General features: G+C 29.5%; 1 protein-coding gene across 4 annotated transcripts; it reads left to right on the top strand.

Annotated features, from left to right (window-relative positions):
* The first annotated feature begins 666 nt into the window (after positions 1-666).
* Positions 667-14656, top strand: LOC108720699 (proton-coupled amino acid transporter-like protein CG1139). 4 transcript variants are annotated; one of them, XM_018444833.1, is made up of 10 exons: positions 667-961; positions 8487-8560; positions 9839-9933; positions 10123-10254; positions 11445-11717; positions 12407-12491; positions 12661-12936; positions 13348-13526; positions 13839-14008; positions 14278-14656. In XM_018444833.1, exons 3-10 carry the CDS (start codon positions 9866-9868, stop codon positions 14532-14534), a joined length of 1440 nt encoding a protein of 479 aa, XP_018300335.1. In that variant the 5' UTR covers positions 667-961; positions 8487-8560; positions 9839-9865; the 3' UTR covers positions 14535-14656. The 4 variants fall into 4 exon arrangements, with proteins under 4 accessions (XP_018300335.1, XP_018300334.1, XP_018300333.1 ...); XM_018444832.1 differs by lacking the exon at positions 667-961 and adding an exon at positions 4974-5078 and having other exon boundaries at positions 8487-8568; positions 9841-9933; XM_018444831.1 differs by lacking the exon at positions 667-961 and adding an exon at positions 4974-5078.
* The last annotated feature ends 1458 nt before the right edge of the window (positions 14657-16114 follow it).

Here is a 16114-nt window from a genome sequence, read left to right on the forward strand (position 1 = left end):
GAAGAACCGTTTCATTTTTCTAAAAATAACCAAATATATTTATAATATTAATTTTATGTTGTACATCACAGAGATAATTGAAGATTTCTTTTCTATGGTTTTGCGAATAATTATTTTCATAATTACTTGTTCACATTTGAATAGCACTTAATGAAATATTACACGTAGCACCTATATGTTATTTTATTTAGCATACATTCAAGATTTAAGAAAGATGTGATAAAATTACGAATGAATAAAAACTTGATGAAATCTTTGTATAAAGGCTTTGTATGAAAATATCTTTTATATAAATATCAAATATTAAATTTTGTTTTCAAAAAAATAATAAACATTTTTTAATTATAGATTATCGGCAAATTATATTTGCCTTAGTTTTTAAAAGAACTATTACTATTCAAAAGAACTTGTTTGAAAACACTTGTTAATATTTATTATTATATTACCTAAATAATTCTTTTCTTTAATATTTTAATCTAATAAATAATACTTTAGTTACTTCAATTTTTCGAGAAATTGAATTACTCCGATTTTGCCGGTCTGGTACGTAACTTTTACTTTCAATCAGTTCACCTTGATTAAGCCGAATACTCATGCGCAAGTCTGATGAACTTTTCGCTTCATCCGCCGCTAGACGTCGCTGGACACTGTCGTCGTATGGATCGCGTGAAGGGTAGTTACCCTCTCCGGCGTGACCTAAAGAGAATCCGGCGGCCGGCCTTAATTCTCGGACAGTGAAAAGCGCCGTGGTTGCCGCGGCATTTTCTCGTTGTTCAAAGCAATCCCTCGTACTTGACCGAATGCGCAGTCCACGTCGAGGGTGCTGCCAGGGGGCGCACATCCGCACGCACGAAAATTCGCCTTGCATTCTTTCGTCCTCTCCGTCATAACTTAGTTTACACGCCTTAGCCTACGAGTGTCACTCTCGTGCATAGTGAGCGACAGACGAAAAAGCTCGAACGTAAGTTGCACGGGGTTGCGGCCTTCATTAGAGCACCATCATCCCTTCGCGTTTAGATTAGTGATATCAACTATATATAGTTAGTATAGCTTGTAATATAATAACGATTAATGCATTCTTCAGGCTACATTATTCTTCTTTTTTTTTTAAAGCGAATTCTGTACATTATTTATGTGCAATTTTTCCATATATGAGCTTTTAGACCTTGTTTCAAGAAGAGACTTGTGGTAGAACTCAAACGTGTAGGTTCTTTTTTATTTACTGCATTTTTTTTAGATAGCGCGGTAACAAAGAAAAAAATGTGTTTTGTATCAAGTATTTATCTATTAAAATCTTGAAAAATTGTAGATTTCTATCGCGTCGATTTATCCAAAGATGCACATTTAGTTGTTTATCGAAGTCACTGAAAATTGCATAAAATAAGATTGCACATGACATAATTCTAATTTCTCACATTTGATGATATTTAAACATAAAAAACAAGTGTTAAGTTTTTAACACTTGTTTTTTTATATTTAACAATTTCACGGTTTACTCAAAAATATCAATTGAATTTAATTATTTTGACAGTCATCTCTCTCGAATAACTTAAAAATAATGAGTTCACAATAAAATTTCATTATACATGCACAGGGAAAACCATTCAGATCAAGGACGTTACGGGAAAATACATTGGGGACAATGCGCCAGAATTATATAATCCCACTTATCCCTTTTTTTCTTAACAAGAATCCAAATAAGTCACAAATTTATTGCGAAATCTACTTTCGATTTGAAATCATTAAATTCCATTTTAGTAATGGCAGACAAAGTAATAAACAACTTTTAAAACTCTAATCAACTTAAGACTTATTGTAAAAGATTAAGAATCTGGAAAATTAAGTTCTTGTAAACAAAGAATAATGGTCACTGAGATTGATTTCTCTTTAAAAGTTTCGAAAATTCGAAACTTTGACAGAATTCGAATTTTTGAAATTAATTCCAAATCTTCAAAGTTTAAAGTACTTCGAGCTTAGAAGTACTTAGCTTTGAAAACTTCAAAGCACCTTATAAACTTCGAAGGTTTGGAGTTAACTTTGAAGATTCGAATTGTTTCAAAATTTTAAATCTTTGAAATTGTCAAAAGTAACAGCCCTAATTGACTCTTTTTGCTCCTTTTAATTCTTCGTCTGCTTTAAAAAGTAAATCTTTATTTGACGGAAAGAATTTAAATATCATGACATGGTATTCTTATATAATGCTAACACTATGAGAGAAAAACCGTTAATAATATATTTATCGAAGAAAATCAAACAATTCTCAATGTAATTTACATAAATATTGTCAAACATTTTCCTTTACTTCGTAATCTTTCCAAATGCATTTTCATTGAGACAATACTAATAGATCGGAGTTTATAGATTAAAGTTTGTAGCAAAGTTTATAGATATACAATAAGTAACTGTTGCGTAAACAGTTGTGTAAATACAACATCGATTTGTTTACAGTCGTTATATATTCTAATCATCTTGTTAGCAAGATATATTGAACTTATAAATCGATCACTAATTAAATCCTTTTAATAGCACGATTTGAAAATCAACTTGTATCACTATAATTTTATAACGATACAATAATTGGAAAAACTTAAAAAAAAAAAAGAAAAAATATACATCAAGTGCATAAAAACAGTATTAAATATTACATTCCTCCTAATAAAAAATGGATATGAAATAAACGCAATTAACTAGTATTTCATTATTCATAAAAAGACCTCGAAAAAGCTTATTTGTAAAAAGCCTGTTAATTCTAAGAGCCATGAGACGAACTGATTAAAGTAATCAATTGGATTATAGTGAAAAAAAAACGGTGTGCTCGCGGCAAAATGCATTAAAACTCAATGTTTCAGGACTAATGTCAAGTCAAGTTATGAAAATTATTTATAATAAGAGTGAATAAAAAGATTATTACATATAATATCTCTGTAAATATATGTAATACATAAAGCAATAATTTGACAACAAAGAAATGTTAATAATTGTTTACTAATATTGCAAATTCGTTATTTTTAATGATTTACATCCAAATATTACCATTACAATATTGTATTACGTCTATAATATTGTATTATGTCTATAATATATAAATTCACATCATATTTATTTTGTAGGTATATTTTTGTTCCACATATAATATATTGTATGTCATTAATATGTCCATTATTCTTATATTTCTATAATGCAAATACTGTGTTGTGATAATATTCATAAAAACGCAATTAATGCGACCTGGGCACGCCAAGTTTTTTTGCTATAATCCAATTGATTAGTCACTTTTAGTCTTTGCATCTTAGAATTAACAATTAATAATTTCATTAAAAACTAGTTTTTTCCCTTTGAAAAAAGATAGAACATATCACTTCCTTACTTCAAAAGTAGCACAAATTATTAAATTTTTTAGAGAAAGGAAAAAACTATTTTTCAATTTAACAGAAAATTATTGACTGGTCAAATAATATCGACAAAAAGAATATATTCTTAATATAGTCAAATGTTATTTTCAATTTTTATCATTTTCATTTCGTAACACTTACAAACTATCTTTTTTTAATAATGTGACGATTTTGATAATTAGTATAAGGATTAATATGTTTACTTAACTCATTCATGATCGTAATTAAAAAATCACGTTTTTTAAGTTGTTACTTTTAAAACAAGGGAGCGTTATTTAAATAAATCGAGAAAAATGACAGCGTTTAATTTTGGTATGGATTGTATTGTTCCCTTTCAACATGTGCTTTACAAAACGCGTTACCTCATCTAATCTATCACTCTCTCTGGTTTCGAACTCTAATTTTATCAACGCAGCCTTCGAATACTTTCTCGCTGCTCCGCGCTCGATGCACGCTAAGAATTTCGTCCGTCATAATTTTTTCAAACTTTTTAACGGATTATATAAATATCTTAGCGGTCACATGTTTCATCGTCGCGGAAACACTTATTAATTATGTAACACATTCTCGAGCACTTGTAAACTATAAAGATAAATGTTGACGTCTGTGGAAATATGAATTAAAGCACAGATATAAATCAACCACTTATCGATTTATGCAAACGATGACTAAAGCCATTTTAAATATTGATTTCATCTCGGGATGCAAAACAACAATTGAGAAAATGAAGCGTAATGTTTATATTATAACAACGTTTATATCATAACATCTCTTATTTAATATGATAAAGAACGATTTCTTTTTCCTTTTCTTTTAGTTTAAACGATATACAAAAGAAAATTGTGTGAGAAATCAAGATTAATACTGTAATAATTTATAAATGTCAAGGAATATTTGTAACTTTCAACTATAATGTATTACAATAATAGATACTGGAAGTGCTTCTCTTAATAGAGCTTGAGCTTCTCCCCATCACAGTCGTTATTATTGCGCTTTAGAGTACCATGTACTGGTCGCATAAATCTCCACGTTTTCTGCACGCTACCGACATACATATGTACGTGCATACCGAATAATTTTCCCTCACATCGTTTATTGTTAATACAACACTATTCCTCATATTAAAAAGTTTTTATTAATATTAATATCACAGTAAAAGTTAAGTTTATTTTTTACTACCGTTATTATTAAGAAGGGCGTGTTGCACTCTTATTTATACATTTACTAAAAATTCTCTCTCTTTCTCGCTCTTTTTATTGATCATCATAGATATTATCTGGTAATAAATCGCTAGTCCAAGCAATGTCAACGAAACAAATATTGGATTGCTAAAACAAATTTGTCATTAGAAATAAAAATTTAAATCGCATAAAGTTGATCGGCAAAAAATTGATCGCGCTATTCTCGCATTTCTTCTTCTGAATTACCTTTGTGCGACGTAGACATAAAATTACTCGATGCCTAAATCTCTGCCGGCGTGCACTTACGGGATGCCGTTTTAACTGACCGCATCACGTGACGAGCTATGCTGAATGCGTACACCACGATAGAAATTGAAGTGGTTCGGGGCAGTCGCGAGACAACCTCGATCGGTCGCTGACGTATTAACACCCGCGGGACAGTTACTTTCATAGAGTCGGATTACATCCGGGGGTTGTAGTCGCGTTTACGGATGCATTTAACCCGGTAAGTCGAATCCCCCAGTCGTTCCGTCTATGTCGAATCGAATATCGATTGGAATGCCTTTGGCAACAACCCATCTTCATAATCTTCTGATCGCGAAATAAACCTTATTGTTTTTTTTCTCCTTATTTATTAAAATATTTCTCTAAAAATTGTTGTAATTAATCCATTTTTAATCCATTTTTTTAGTTCTAATCAGGTACTTGTTGATCATAGTTAAACTTTAAAATAACTATATTATCTGTTACGATTCTCTTGCCAACCAACGATCCCTATTATCAATGATAATGCGCTCAAACAATTGGCCTAACAACGCGTTAGATCTTCTTTCAGTGGCATTCAATCGTTCATAGAAAGCCATTATGCTAGTTAATCCTAAGAATTTGCTATAACGATTGAAGTGATTATTTTTAATAAATTTTATTTTTAATTTGTAAGCCTTTGTAAAGAACACATTGCACATTGCGTGAAAAAAATCATTTGTTAAAATTGATGTCATTCTTTTCATGAATTATCTTATTTATTGATAATGTTATAATAATCAATAATTCATTTCTTGATGTTGTAAAGTATTTTTAATACTTGAACATTTGAAGATAATTGTTCCAAAATTTTTATACACAAACTTCTAATCAGCTTCGTTTTACATCAGTTTATATAAAGTACTTATTCAATACGAAATCATAAAGCAATTTCAAAATATGTTTAAAAATCGTAAACATGAGATAAAAATATATCAACTTCTAATCTCTAATTGGTAATCTAAGGCTTTGATGGTAGAGTTAACTTTTTGTTAAGAAAATAATTTTGCAGAAAGAAAAATAATTTAGGTAGAAATTAAAACGTAATATTTTGATTTTCGTATTTATTTGTTTTCTCCTATGAACAATAACTGATTATAATTGTGTTGCATTCTTATAAAAATGAATGAATGTGATTTAAGTGATTTACACTATACTAATAACTTAATTAAATTCAATTACTAACAAAACCGATTCCTGTTCTTTAAGATTGCTGCACCTGTCGCCAAGTCAGAACACAATTGTTCTAAAGTTCTAATGAATAGAACTCTTACTTTAACTCTGTAAGCAATGAAATGATAACTATTAAGCTCGATAAAAGAACTGTTACGTAATAGTTGAACCATTTATCCGATTCAATTGATATTGCGTTGCATTAGTGATCCGTTAAGTCGGCAAATGGCAACGACAGGTTTTCTAATTGTATAAAAAGACTTTGTCACTATTTAGCCACAATATTGCATTTACGTCTAACATTTTCGGGCACTTCTCACTTTAGAGGAAATAATTTACAAACTGTGCCTTGTTCTAAAATTTTACAAACAGTATTTTTTTCTAAAATAATGTTAGTGGAATGAAATCTTATTTTAATTTTGTATGCATAAAATATTGCGACGCGTAAACATCTTGTATAATATTTTAATTTTTTTCATTGCTACAATTTATTTGAATTCTGTTAAGAAAAAGATATTATCCATATAATGGAAAACAACGTAACGAATTAGGAAATATTTATTTTAATTGGTTGGTCAATTTACATCTTAATATTTAATTTTGTCATACGCTAGACTGGTATACATATTTATCGACTTTTCTATCCAATTTGCATCGGGTAAATTTAACGGTGCGCGTCAGCGATACAGAATTCAACAGATTGAATGATTAAACGGATGGAAGAGTACTGACTGTGAGTCTCGATGTAGTTTAACCATATCGTAATACGCATCATTTTAAACTGAATCATTATCAGCATTGTTAATACTATACAATTTTTGCATCAAACTTTATTTCTCAAGTCAGGATAATTTGATGTTTCTTTTCCATTTATTTTCTGAATATTCTCATTAAAAATAAAAACGTTTCATTAGAGATACTATTTGTAGCAGAAAATTGTAGCAATTATGAATTATGTGTATTAATTATATGATTTAATATTTATTACCTATTGGATAACAGGATTACATTTTGTGTTATAAGATTTCTGTTTAATACCCAAATTTTTAAGTAAACTTTTAGTTACTGAGAAAGAATATAAAGTTAAAAAAATTCCATTACCTATCTGATTTTGAGAAAACAAGAACTTTATTTTTGTAAAAAACTTCTATAAATTTAAATAATCTACAATTTTTCTTTTACCATATGAAGTAAAATACACAAGAATCACCATTTAGGTGTTGAGAAACAGAAATTTTATAAGTTAGTCTAATTTTTTGTTACTAAATATTGCCAATAAATTTTATCACTTTAATATATTACTTAAAATTGTACATAAACAATAAGAGGGGATTTATATTATCACATTTACTTTCACATATTGTAAAAAATATTTAAATTTCTTATATTACGTATATTACAAATTTGTTTTATTACATAAAAAATTTAAAGCGTTATTACAAAAAAATTTAAATCTTTCTAAAAATTTAAGGAGGTAATGGAATTTTTTAAAAACATCCTTTTTTTAGTATAAATTCGAAAGCAGCCATTATTTATTAAAAACAAAAAGTTGATTAAAATTTGTTGTATTGTATTATTACTGGCCTTGATAATAAAATTAATACTTATAATCATTATGTAACCAATCAATTTTACGAACGAATTTATTTTCGAAATTTTTCGAAAATAAATAATTATAATATGAAAAAATATTTTTATAATAGAATTATAATTTCAAAAATATTTTTGCTTTATCTATAATAACATAAAAATACGCGAAACAAATTTCCTTCCGTATATATCCGATATATATCTGCGTCCTCATTTCTCGTGCTTCCGAAATAGCATGACACTTGTTAAGATAGTTTTGGCAGAGGAAACTCTCTTCCAAGCTTAAAATTAGTAAATCGACAAGGTATATTCCAGTCATATTGTCCCAAGCATAAAGCTACATGGTTCGCTAGGTCCCCCCATGCACTGAGGAAGTAAGAATTAGGAGGACTGATTGTAATACTTAAACGACTAACTCGCGTACATTTAATGTACACTTAGGCGAATATTCTTGTTAACAAATCGTATATAATACGTATTACTAGCTTTTCCCTTCTTTATATATTACGATTCATTTTTATATCACATTGTTATTATATTATTATGTCATTATTAATATTATTACTTTTCTTGTTACGTTAATTATATCAATGATTTACAAGCAGCATTATTGTTGATGTCTTACTTTTTGAGATGCTGCTCTACTTGATTTGCTTTTATGCATAACATCTCATATTTTCTGCATTTTATAAAAATTATTATTATTATTATTTTCAAAAAATCATGCTAACAATCATGTGTTTGCATTTTAAAGAATTTTAATGAAACTTTTACTTATAAACGTGCTAACGTAACTGACAATGAGCTGTATTATCACCTAAGATGTTTTTTCTGGTTTCTATTATAGGTGTAAAAAACTGCAAACGGAGGAAATTACAATCTATGCCAGCGATTGCTGAAAGTTGATTGGAATTATAATAGGTGAGTCAGTCTATGATTTAAAGAAATCCTTATAAAATTTGCTGTTTTTAAGGCAAAAGATAATTGAATTAACATAGATTCAGTTGAAATCTTAAAGGATAAGAATCAATATTTAAATGGAAAATTGAACATAAGACATGAATTTATTAGGGACGTCAAATCTAAATACTTTGATCAACTATTTTAACTCTGTCGGTCATTTTAATCGTATTACAATGCAATTACAAAATTTAACAGCGCAGTCTGCCTGCACGCAGACAGAATGCGTTGTCTTTGCTGCAATCTCTGTGAAATTAGATAATGATTTCCTTCTTCCCGGATATTTCTGTCACGACCATGACCTTAGAAAATAGAAAAAGCTTCCCCCGTGTAAAATCAGATGTCTGTGTTATTATATTATTGAGTTATTTGCGTGTCAGAACTTCGTAATACAACGGTGCCTCATACAACACCATAAACAAATTAAATAATTTTACATATTAAGCAAATTACAATTACTTCTGATAATAATAATTTCTATCATAATTCGAGATACATTTATTAACAATATTTTTTAACCTGGAGAGGTGCGCCGTTAAACGCGAATTTACATTTTCCGAGAATATAGACTTTGTCCTCGCTCGCGTATTTGAGATCAATCGTCCGGTTCAACGATGCAAAACGGTCAAAGGCGTAAATAGCGAAGTGCGAGGATATCTGAGTGCAACCTTCAGTAAGTTAAGTTCAAGCTGCATTTGACCTCAATGCAATAATTAAGAGCAATCAGTTCGTAAAGAATGTGCTAAATCCGCGTGCGTGTATAACGAATTTGCAATGGTAAATTGACACTTTTCCTTTATTCTATTGCTCCATATTTATGCCAATTGATTAGAGATTTAATGTAGCAGACCGCATCGATGTAGGTCGATTCTCACAGCTTTATGTTCTAATCTACTATGAGCCAAGTGAACTGAGTGATATCTCATCACATCACCTTTATATTTAATTATTTATAATTCTTTTAGTTAATTATAATTACATTAATATAACATCCATTTATTAAAATAGAATGAAATCAATAATTATTTTATTAATTTCATAAAAGTAAATTAATAAATGTTACGTAAAAAATTTGTAATATGTAATTTGTTTAATATTTGAAATTATAATGTATTCTGCTCTTCTTCTACTTTCTGTTAAGACAAAATTAATGATTTCTTATTTGTACAAAATTTGTAAAATTGTATTCGATTATAAATATATATAGTTTAATAAAAATAATATATAAAAATGTTTTAGAGACACAAACGAGTCAAAAGAAATTGTATGACCATGGAAGACTCGGAAAAAGAATGTTTACGTATGGAACCGATTGTCTCTCAAAGTCCTACTAAGTATGATTAAATAATATTGAGTATATTGAATAAATTGAAATTTGAAATCATATTTGTATGAATATATAATAGATATATAAGCATGTAATCTATATAACAAGACAATACTAATTTATTTAAAAGTAAAATACTTTAACTTTTCGTTAACCATTTCTGTCACAACATTGTCATTTAAAAATTTATACGCAGGGGGAACAACGAAGTCACTGCAGATTGTGTAAATAATGCTGATGGTGTAAATAATGTTGAAAATATGTTATCTCAAAGCGAAGATACGGATTACGATCCTCATATGCATCGGAATAGACCAAATCCAACTTCGTAAGTACAAAATAATGATTGAGTAATTATGTTAAAAAACGTTGTATTTAAAGAAGATAATATATTGTCACTGTCCTTCGGAATCCTTAATATTTTCGTCATATTACATCTCGCATGACATACTTATATTACAATTTGAAATATTAGTAAAATTAAAATTATATAAAAATTTGATAAATGTACTTGACATATACTACAATTGTAGTCTAATAAACTGTGCATCGAAATATTTCTGGACTAAACACAATTAAACCACTGTAGTAATTTCGCGAATTAAATTAAATTCTAATAATTTCGATACTCAGACTACAAGCCTTAATAATATTCTTCGCAATAATCGGTATATATAAGGAAACAACATCATTCTCGGGGCGACGAATAAACAATATTGTTTATTATGTTATGTAATCTAATGGCTCAGGACGCTCGTACGGAATACAAGAGATTCGGGTTCGACTTCCGGCCGAGGTAATATTTTTCGCAATAAGTTTAATTACAGTTTTTTTCAGCATATTAACATCTTTGAAATATGATGCCTGATTGAGCATCAAAATTATTAGAATTTAATTTAATTCACGAAATTACTACAATGGTTTAATTGTGTTTAGTCCGGAAATATTTCGGTGCACAGTTCGTTAGACTACAATTGTGGTATGTATGTCAAGTATTATACATATATCATATTTAGTGATTCAAGATTGAATTATTTAAAGCATTTTAAGATCTAGCTTCGACCGTATAGGGCTCTAATTTATCGGTTGTGTCTCTCACATACACGGTCTAAAAACGATGTTATTTATAAATGTATTTTATCTTATATGAATTAACTATTGAAATTACTGAACTCCATACTCGCTATCGAATTATTAACTTGAATTATTCTTTATTGAATTGTTAAAATGCATTATGTATTATTAATATTTAACATGTTAATTCGTTATTAATTATTAAGATAATTAAATCTGCGTATTCTTTGAAACTTAGCTGAAAATTTCTAGAAGTTTTATTAATCTGAAAATGAATGATTAGTTATAAAAATGATTAATTCCGCACATTCTTCGAAATTTGATTAATTGCGAGAAAAAAATCAGCTTTGAATGTAAATATTTATAATAAGACAAACAATTAGATGTGCATGGATTATTTTATTAGGAACAATCCTGTTAATCTGAAAATATCTTTTCTTTTAGAAATTTTGAAACCCTGGTTCATCTACTGAAAGGCAGTTTGGGCACGGGGATTTTAGCAATGCCGAATGCATTTTACAATAGCGGTCTGCTGGTTGGCGTCATTGCTACAATTATTATAGGCGCATTGTGCACGTACTGCTTACACGTACTCGTAAAGGCGCAGTACAAATTGTGTAAACGGTTAAAAGTTCCTATATTGAGCTATCCGCTTAGCATGAAATATGCTCTGGAGAAAGGTCCTCGATGCGTGAAATGGTTTTCACCCTATGCACCGTAAGTATCTTCCATTTATAGTTTAGTCGATATAATTTAGCGATGCGCTCATTAATATAATGAATATAGAATTGTAGTCGCACTTGGATATTCTAGCTTAATCTTTTAAAGAAGAATAATATAGAAATAAAGTTTTTATATATATATATTTATATATATTTATATATACATTTCTTATAGAAACGTAAAACATTTATCATATCGAACTCTCTCTATCACAACATGTTAAATAATTAAGTGAAATATATATAAATATATATTTTATTCAAAAACAGATACATGCAATTGTAGTTTGTGATTATAAACATAAAATATTTTTATTACTATTTATATATATAATTCTAGAATTTTTGCAAGTAACTAAAAATTAATTTAAACTAAATAAGTCAGTTTATTTGAAAATAAACTGCCTTATTTTCAATTTATTACTAATTATATGAAATAATAGAAAATAATAGAAAATAGTGTAAAGAAATATTAGTACAAACAAATATAAATGAGACATTTATTATAGATGTATTTCACTAAAAATAATGAACATGAGCATTGTTTTGCCGCTGCGTTCATATAGAAGCTAAAAAAAGATATCGATTGCTACACGAGATGAAAGTATAACTGTTTCTCCGAGTTTTGTGTGTTACAAAGACATGCACGAATCCGTTAAATCTTAAAAATTCTGTTATTTCCAGAGGACTCGTAGACGGGTTTATGATAACATATCAATTGGGAATTTGCTGCGTTTATATCGTGTTTGTAGCATCAAATATCAAACAGGTAAATCCATGATGGCAATAAGAAAGAACCAAATCGAGGAATCGATTGTTCCTGTAACACGCTACCTATCGAGAAAGCACTTCGCTGATCGACAACGAACTTTAACCATCGGACCCATGTCTGATGGACGTGAGCAGCGCATTCATTGTAATTTTATTAACGAACGCAGGTGACAGACGAGTATTGGGAACCTTTGGATATTTCAACCCATATGCTCATTTTGTTGCTTCCGCTGATTTTGATAAACTACATTAGAAATCTGAAGTTATTGGCGCCGTTTTCCACGCTAGCAAACTTAATTACGTTCGTTGGACTCACCATGATTCTTATAAAGTATATGTTTCAAGATCTACCGCCGATCAGCGACAGGGAGATGTTTGGTGAATTAAGAAATTTTTCTCTCTATTTTGGAACGACGTTATTTGCGTTAGAAGCCGTCGGTGTGGTAAGTCTAGAAAAGATATATTCTTCTTTGAGTTGCTATCAATATAATCAATCTCCCTCGGGAAATAAAAATCTTTTTGTATGTATGTATGACAGAAATTAACATATGGAGAGCCATATGCAAAAGTCCCAGTAAACATAATCGTTATAATTAATAATGTAATTGCTCGTATTTATTATTTATCAAAATATTCTTAATTATAGTTATTTATTAAGATATTTTCAAAGCTTCATTTTTGTTAAATCTGTTTATCTCATCATTATATTATATTTAAATATTAAACGTAGAATTAAAGATAAAATTAAAATCGATTTTAGGAGTACTATAAAAACTAGATAAATAAAAAATTTGCTTGCTTGTGCTATTGTTAATGTCGCAATGATATTAAAAAAAAATATTATTGCTACTTAGATTATAGCTCTGGAGAACAACATGAAAACACCACAAAGTTTTGGAGGCTATTGTGGTGTACTAAATATAGGGATGATTGTGATTGTCATCTTATACATAGCTATAGGTTTTTTCGGCTACATAAAGTATGGATCCAATGCCAAAGGAAGTGTCACTTTTAATCTGCCACCAGAAGAAGCGTAAGTAGAAAAAAATTTTTAATTTCAAACAAATCAGATAATAAAACAAATCAAGAAATTGTAACAATAAATCAATTTCGTATAATTACTATCATATAATGAAACTATCTTAATTTTATCTATTAAAATATAGAAAAATGCGAAAGAACGTTCAAATGATCTAAAATCGTTAAAAAAATTTAATATAATAAATAAAGAAAATTTCTCGAATTAGCTTTAAATATAATTAAGATCTAAATTTAATCTAAAATAATCGAATTATTTTCTCTATTATATTGTAATTTTTATTTTAAAAAATCTTGTTTATTGCAGTATGGCTCAAAGTATTAAAATAATGTTTGCAATCGCCATATTTATAACATACGCCCTTCAAGCCTACGTACCCGTCGAAATTTTGTGGACCACCTATTTAGATCACCGAATACAAAATCGCAAAATTTTATGGGAATACGTTTGTCGAACCTTTGTTACCCTAGTCACATGTAAGTAATATTAATAATAAATTTTTTAGCCAAATAATCAAATAATTATTAAAATTTTTTAATTATTAATAATAATTATTAAATTTTCAAGAGGCGTTAAATAATATTATGTAAATTAATATGAAAAGTTTCGTCTGGAACTTAAAGTACTTACGTAGTGATGTTCGAGTACTTAAACTCATATAAAACAGATATCAAAATTGTATAAATTTGAAGGTCCCTTTGAAGGTTCTCAGATATCTAATCTTTATGGTCTTTATCATTTTCAGTCGTTCTGGCGATCGCTATACCGAGACTCGGCCTATTTATCTCCCTCTTCGGCGCGCTCTGCCTATCCGCCCTTGGCATCGCTTTCCCGGCTATTATCGAGATATGTGTATCGTGGCCGGAGAACGATTTCGGTCCCTTCAAAATCATGTTAATCAAGAACTTTCTCCTGATCGTATTCGGCCTGCTGGGTCTCGTGGTGGGAACCTTCGTTAGCATCGAGGAAATAATAAAATCTTTCAAGCCAGTGTCGGATTAAGCATTTTACCGCCCCTAGACACATCTAGCCGCCCCCAAGTGGCTTCATTAATTTATAAATTTGACGAAAAGGAAAATGGATAAAAAAAAAGTTTATACCACCGCATTAGCTGGGTATTTATAATAACCCTTAATAAATAATATAAATATACATTTTAACTGTATATTTAAAAGATATCGTTTCTGATAAAATATGCTCGGTTTAACTCATGAAAAAATATTAGATTAACAAATTAAAAACTTATCTCAATTGTGTGAAAACTTTATGTCTTCAAAAATTTGCCGCCCTAGGCAAGTGCCTTGTTTGCCTATGCGTTAATCCGTCACTGCTTCAAACATTGAAAAACATAATCAGACGCGCGCAAATATTTCACGAAGCAGAGAGAAGTATGAGACACAGCTTACGAACGAGCTGCGACGATGTCAAACACGTCGAAAAGCAAATTAAGTTCTTAAGCTTGTCCCTTTTTCTTTTTCTGTCTCTCTGTCTTTCTTTCACCGCCATGAATTTACTTAGATCTTAGGTAGGTAATAAAAAAATAGACGTGATAGCTTGTCGAAGAGCACTCGAAATCTCGCGACAACAACCCTCGATCGCAAATAATCGGGTGGTTCGATCTGTGATGAAATCTCTCCTAAGCATCGATAATGTATCGGAAGACGTCATCTCACGCGGGTCGTTGTTAAAGATTTTTATTATCCACTTTAGAAAAGTGCATATTTTTATTCTTATGCGTTCAATCGGACCGCGCGTACAATATATGCGTATATATAAGGCTTGTTCCTTTTGGCTGAACTTTGCATCAATTCATCTTTCTTCCTTTTCTCTTCAAGAGGAAAGAAAAAGAAGAAAGATGAAGTGGTGCAAAAGTTCAGCCAAAAAGAACAGGCCTATGGGCTGTGTTCCAAAATTGACTAAAAATCTATATGCACTATAGTGCACGTAACGTAAACTGTAGTATTTTCAGTGCTGGCAGTAAGTTTGGAACACAGCCATGTACGTACATACATCATATACACACTGTAGGTACGAATGGTTCACTCTAGTATATATAAAAATGTCACGTCTAAAGCGGGTTTTTTAGTACATATGGATGTCGAACAGATATTCGGGAAGAATTTTTTAATTAAACAGTTATTCATAAAACATTTGCGCTTAAGCTTCTTATCTCGATGATACGAGTACTTAGAGACAACTGGCATTCATCATTTTTTTTTGTAAGATGGATGTCGCAATAATCGATACTCGTGCGACGTAAATTCTTCAGGAATTGGAAAATTTTAAATAAACATACTTTGTATTCAAATTATATATATATATATATATATATATATCAATGAGACAGAAAAGAATTGTTAAACCGTTTTATTGACATTTAATAAAATTAAACTGAAACAAAAATTTAAGTAAAAATTAGATCTTTTGTTTATTTTTTTTGTATGTCAGTGGATCTTTCTCGTGTTGACGATCACTTTAGAAAAAGCCATTCTGTGACTATGTGATTTACCCAAAGAAGTGCCCTGAAATTAAGGGCTTTTTTATTTTAGATTTTTTTAACAATCTGGGAAAAAATAATCAGA

The sequence above is a fragment of the Mycetomoellerius zeteki genome, unplaced genomic scaffold, assembly GCF_001594055.1.
Source record: "Mycetomoellerius zeteki isolate Tzet28-1 unplaced genomic scaffold, Tzet1.0 scaffold155, whole genome shotgun sequence".
Classification (NCBI taxonomy): Eukaryota; Metazoa; Arthropoda; class Insecta; order Hymenoptera; family Formicidae; genus Mycetomoellerius; species Mycetomoellerius zeteki.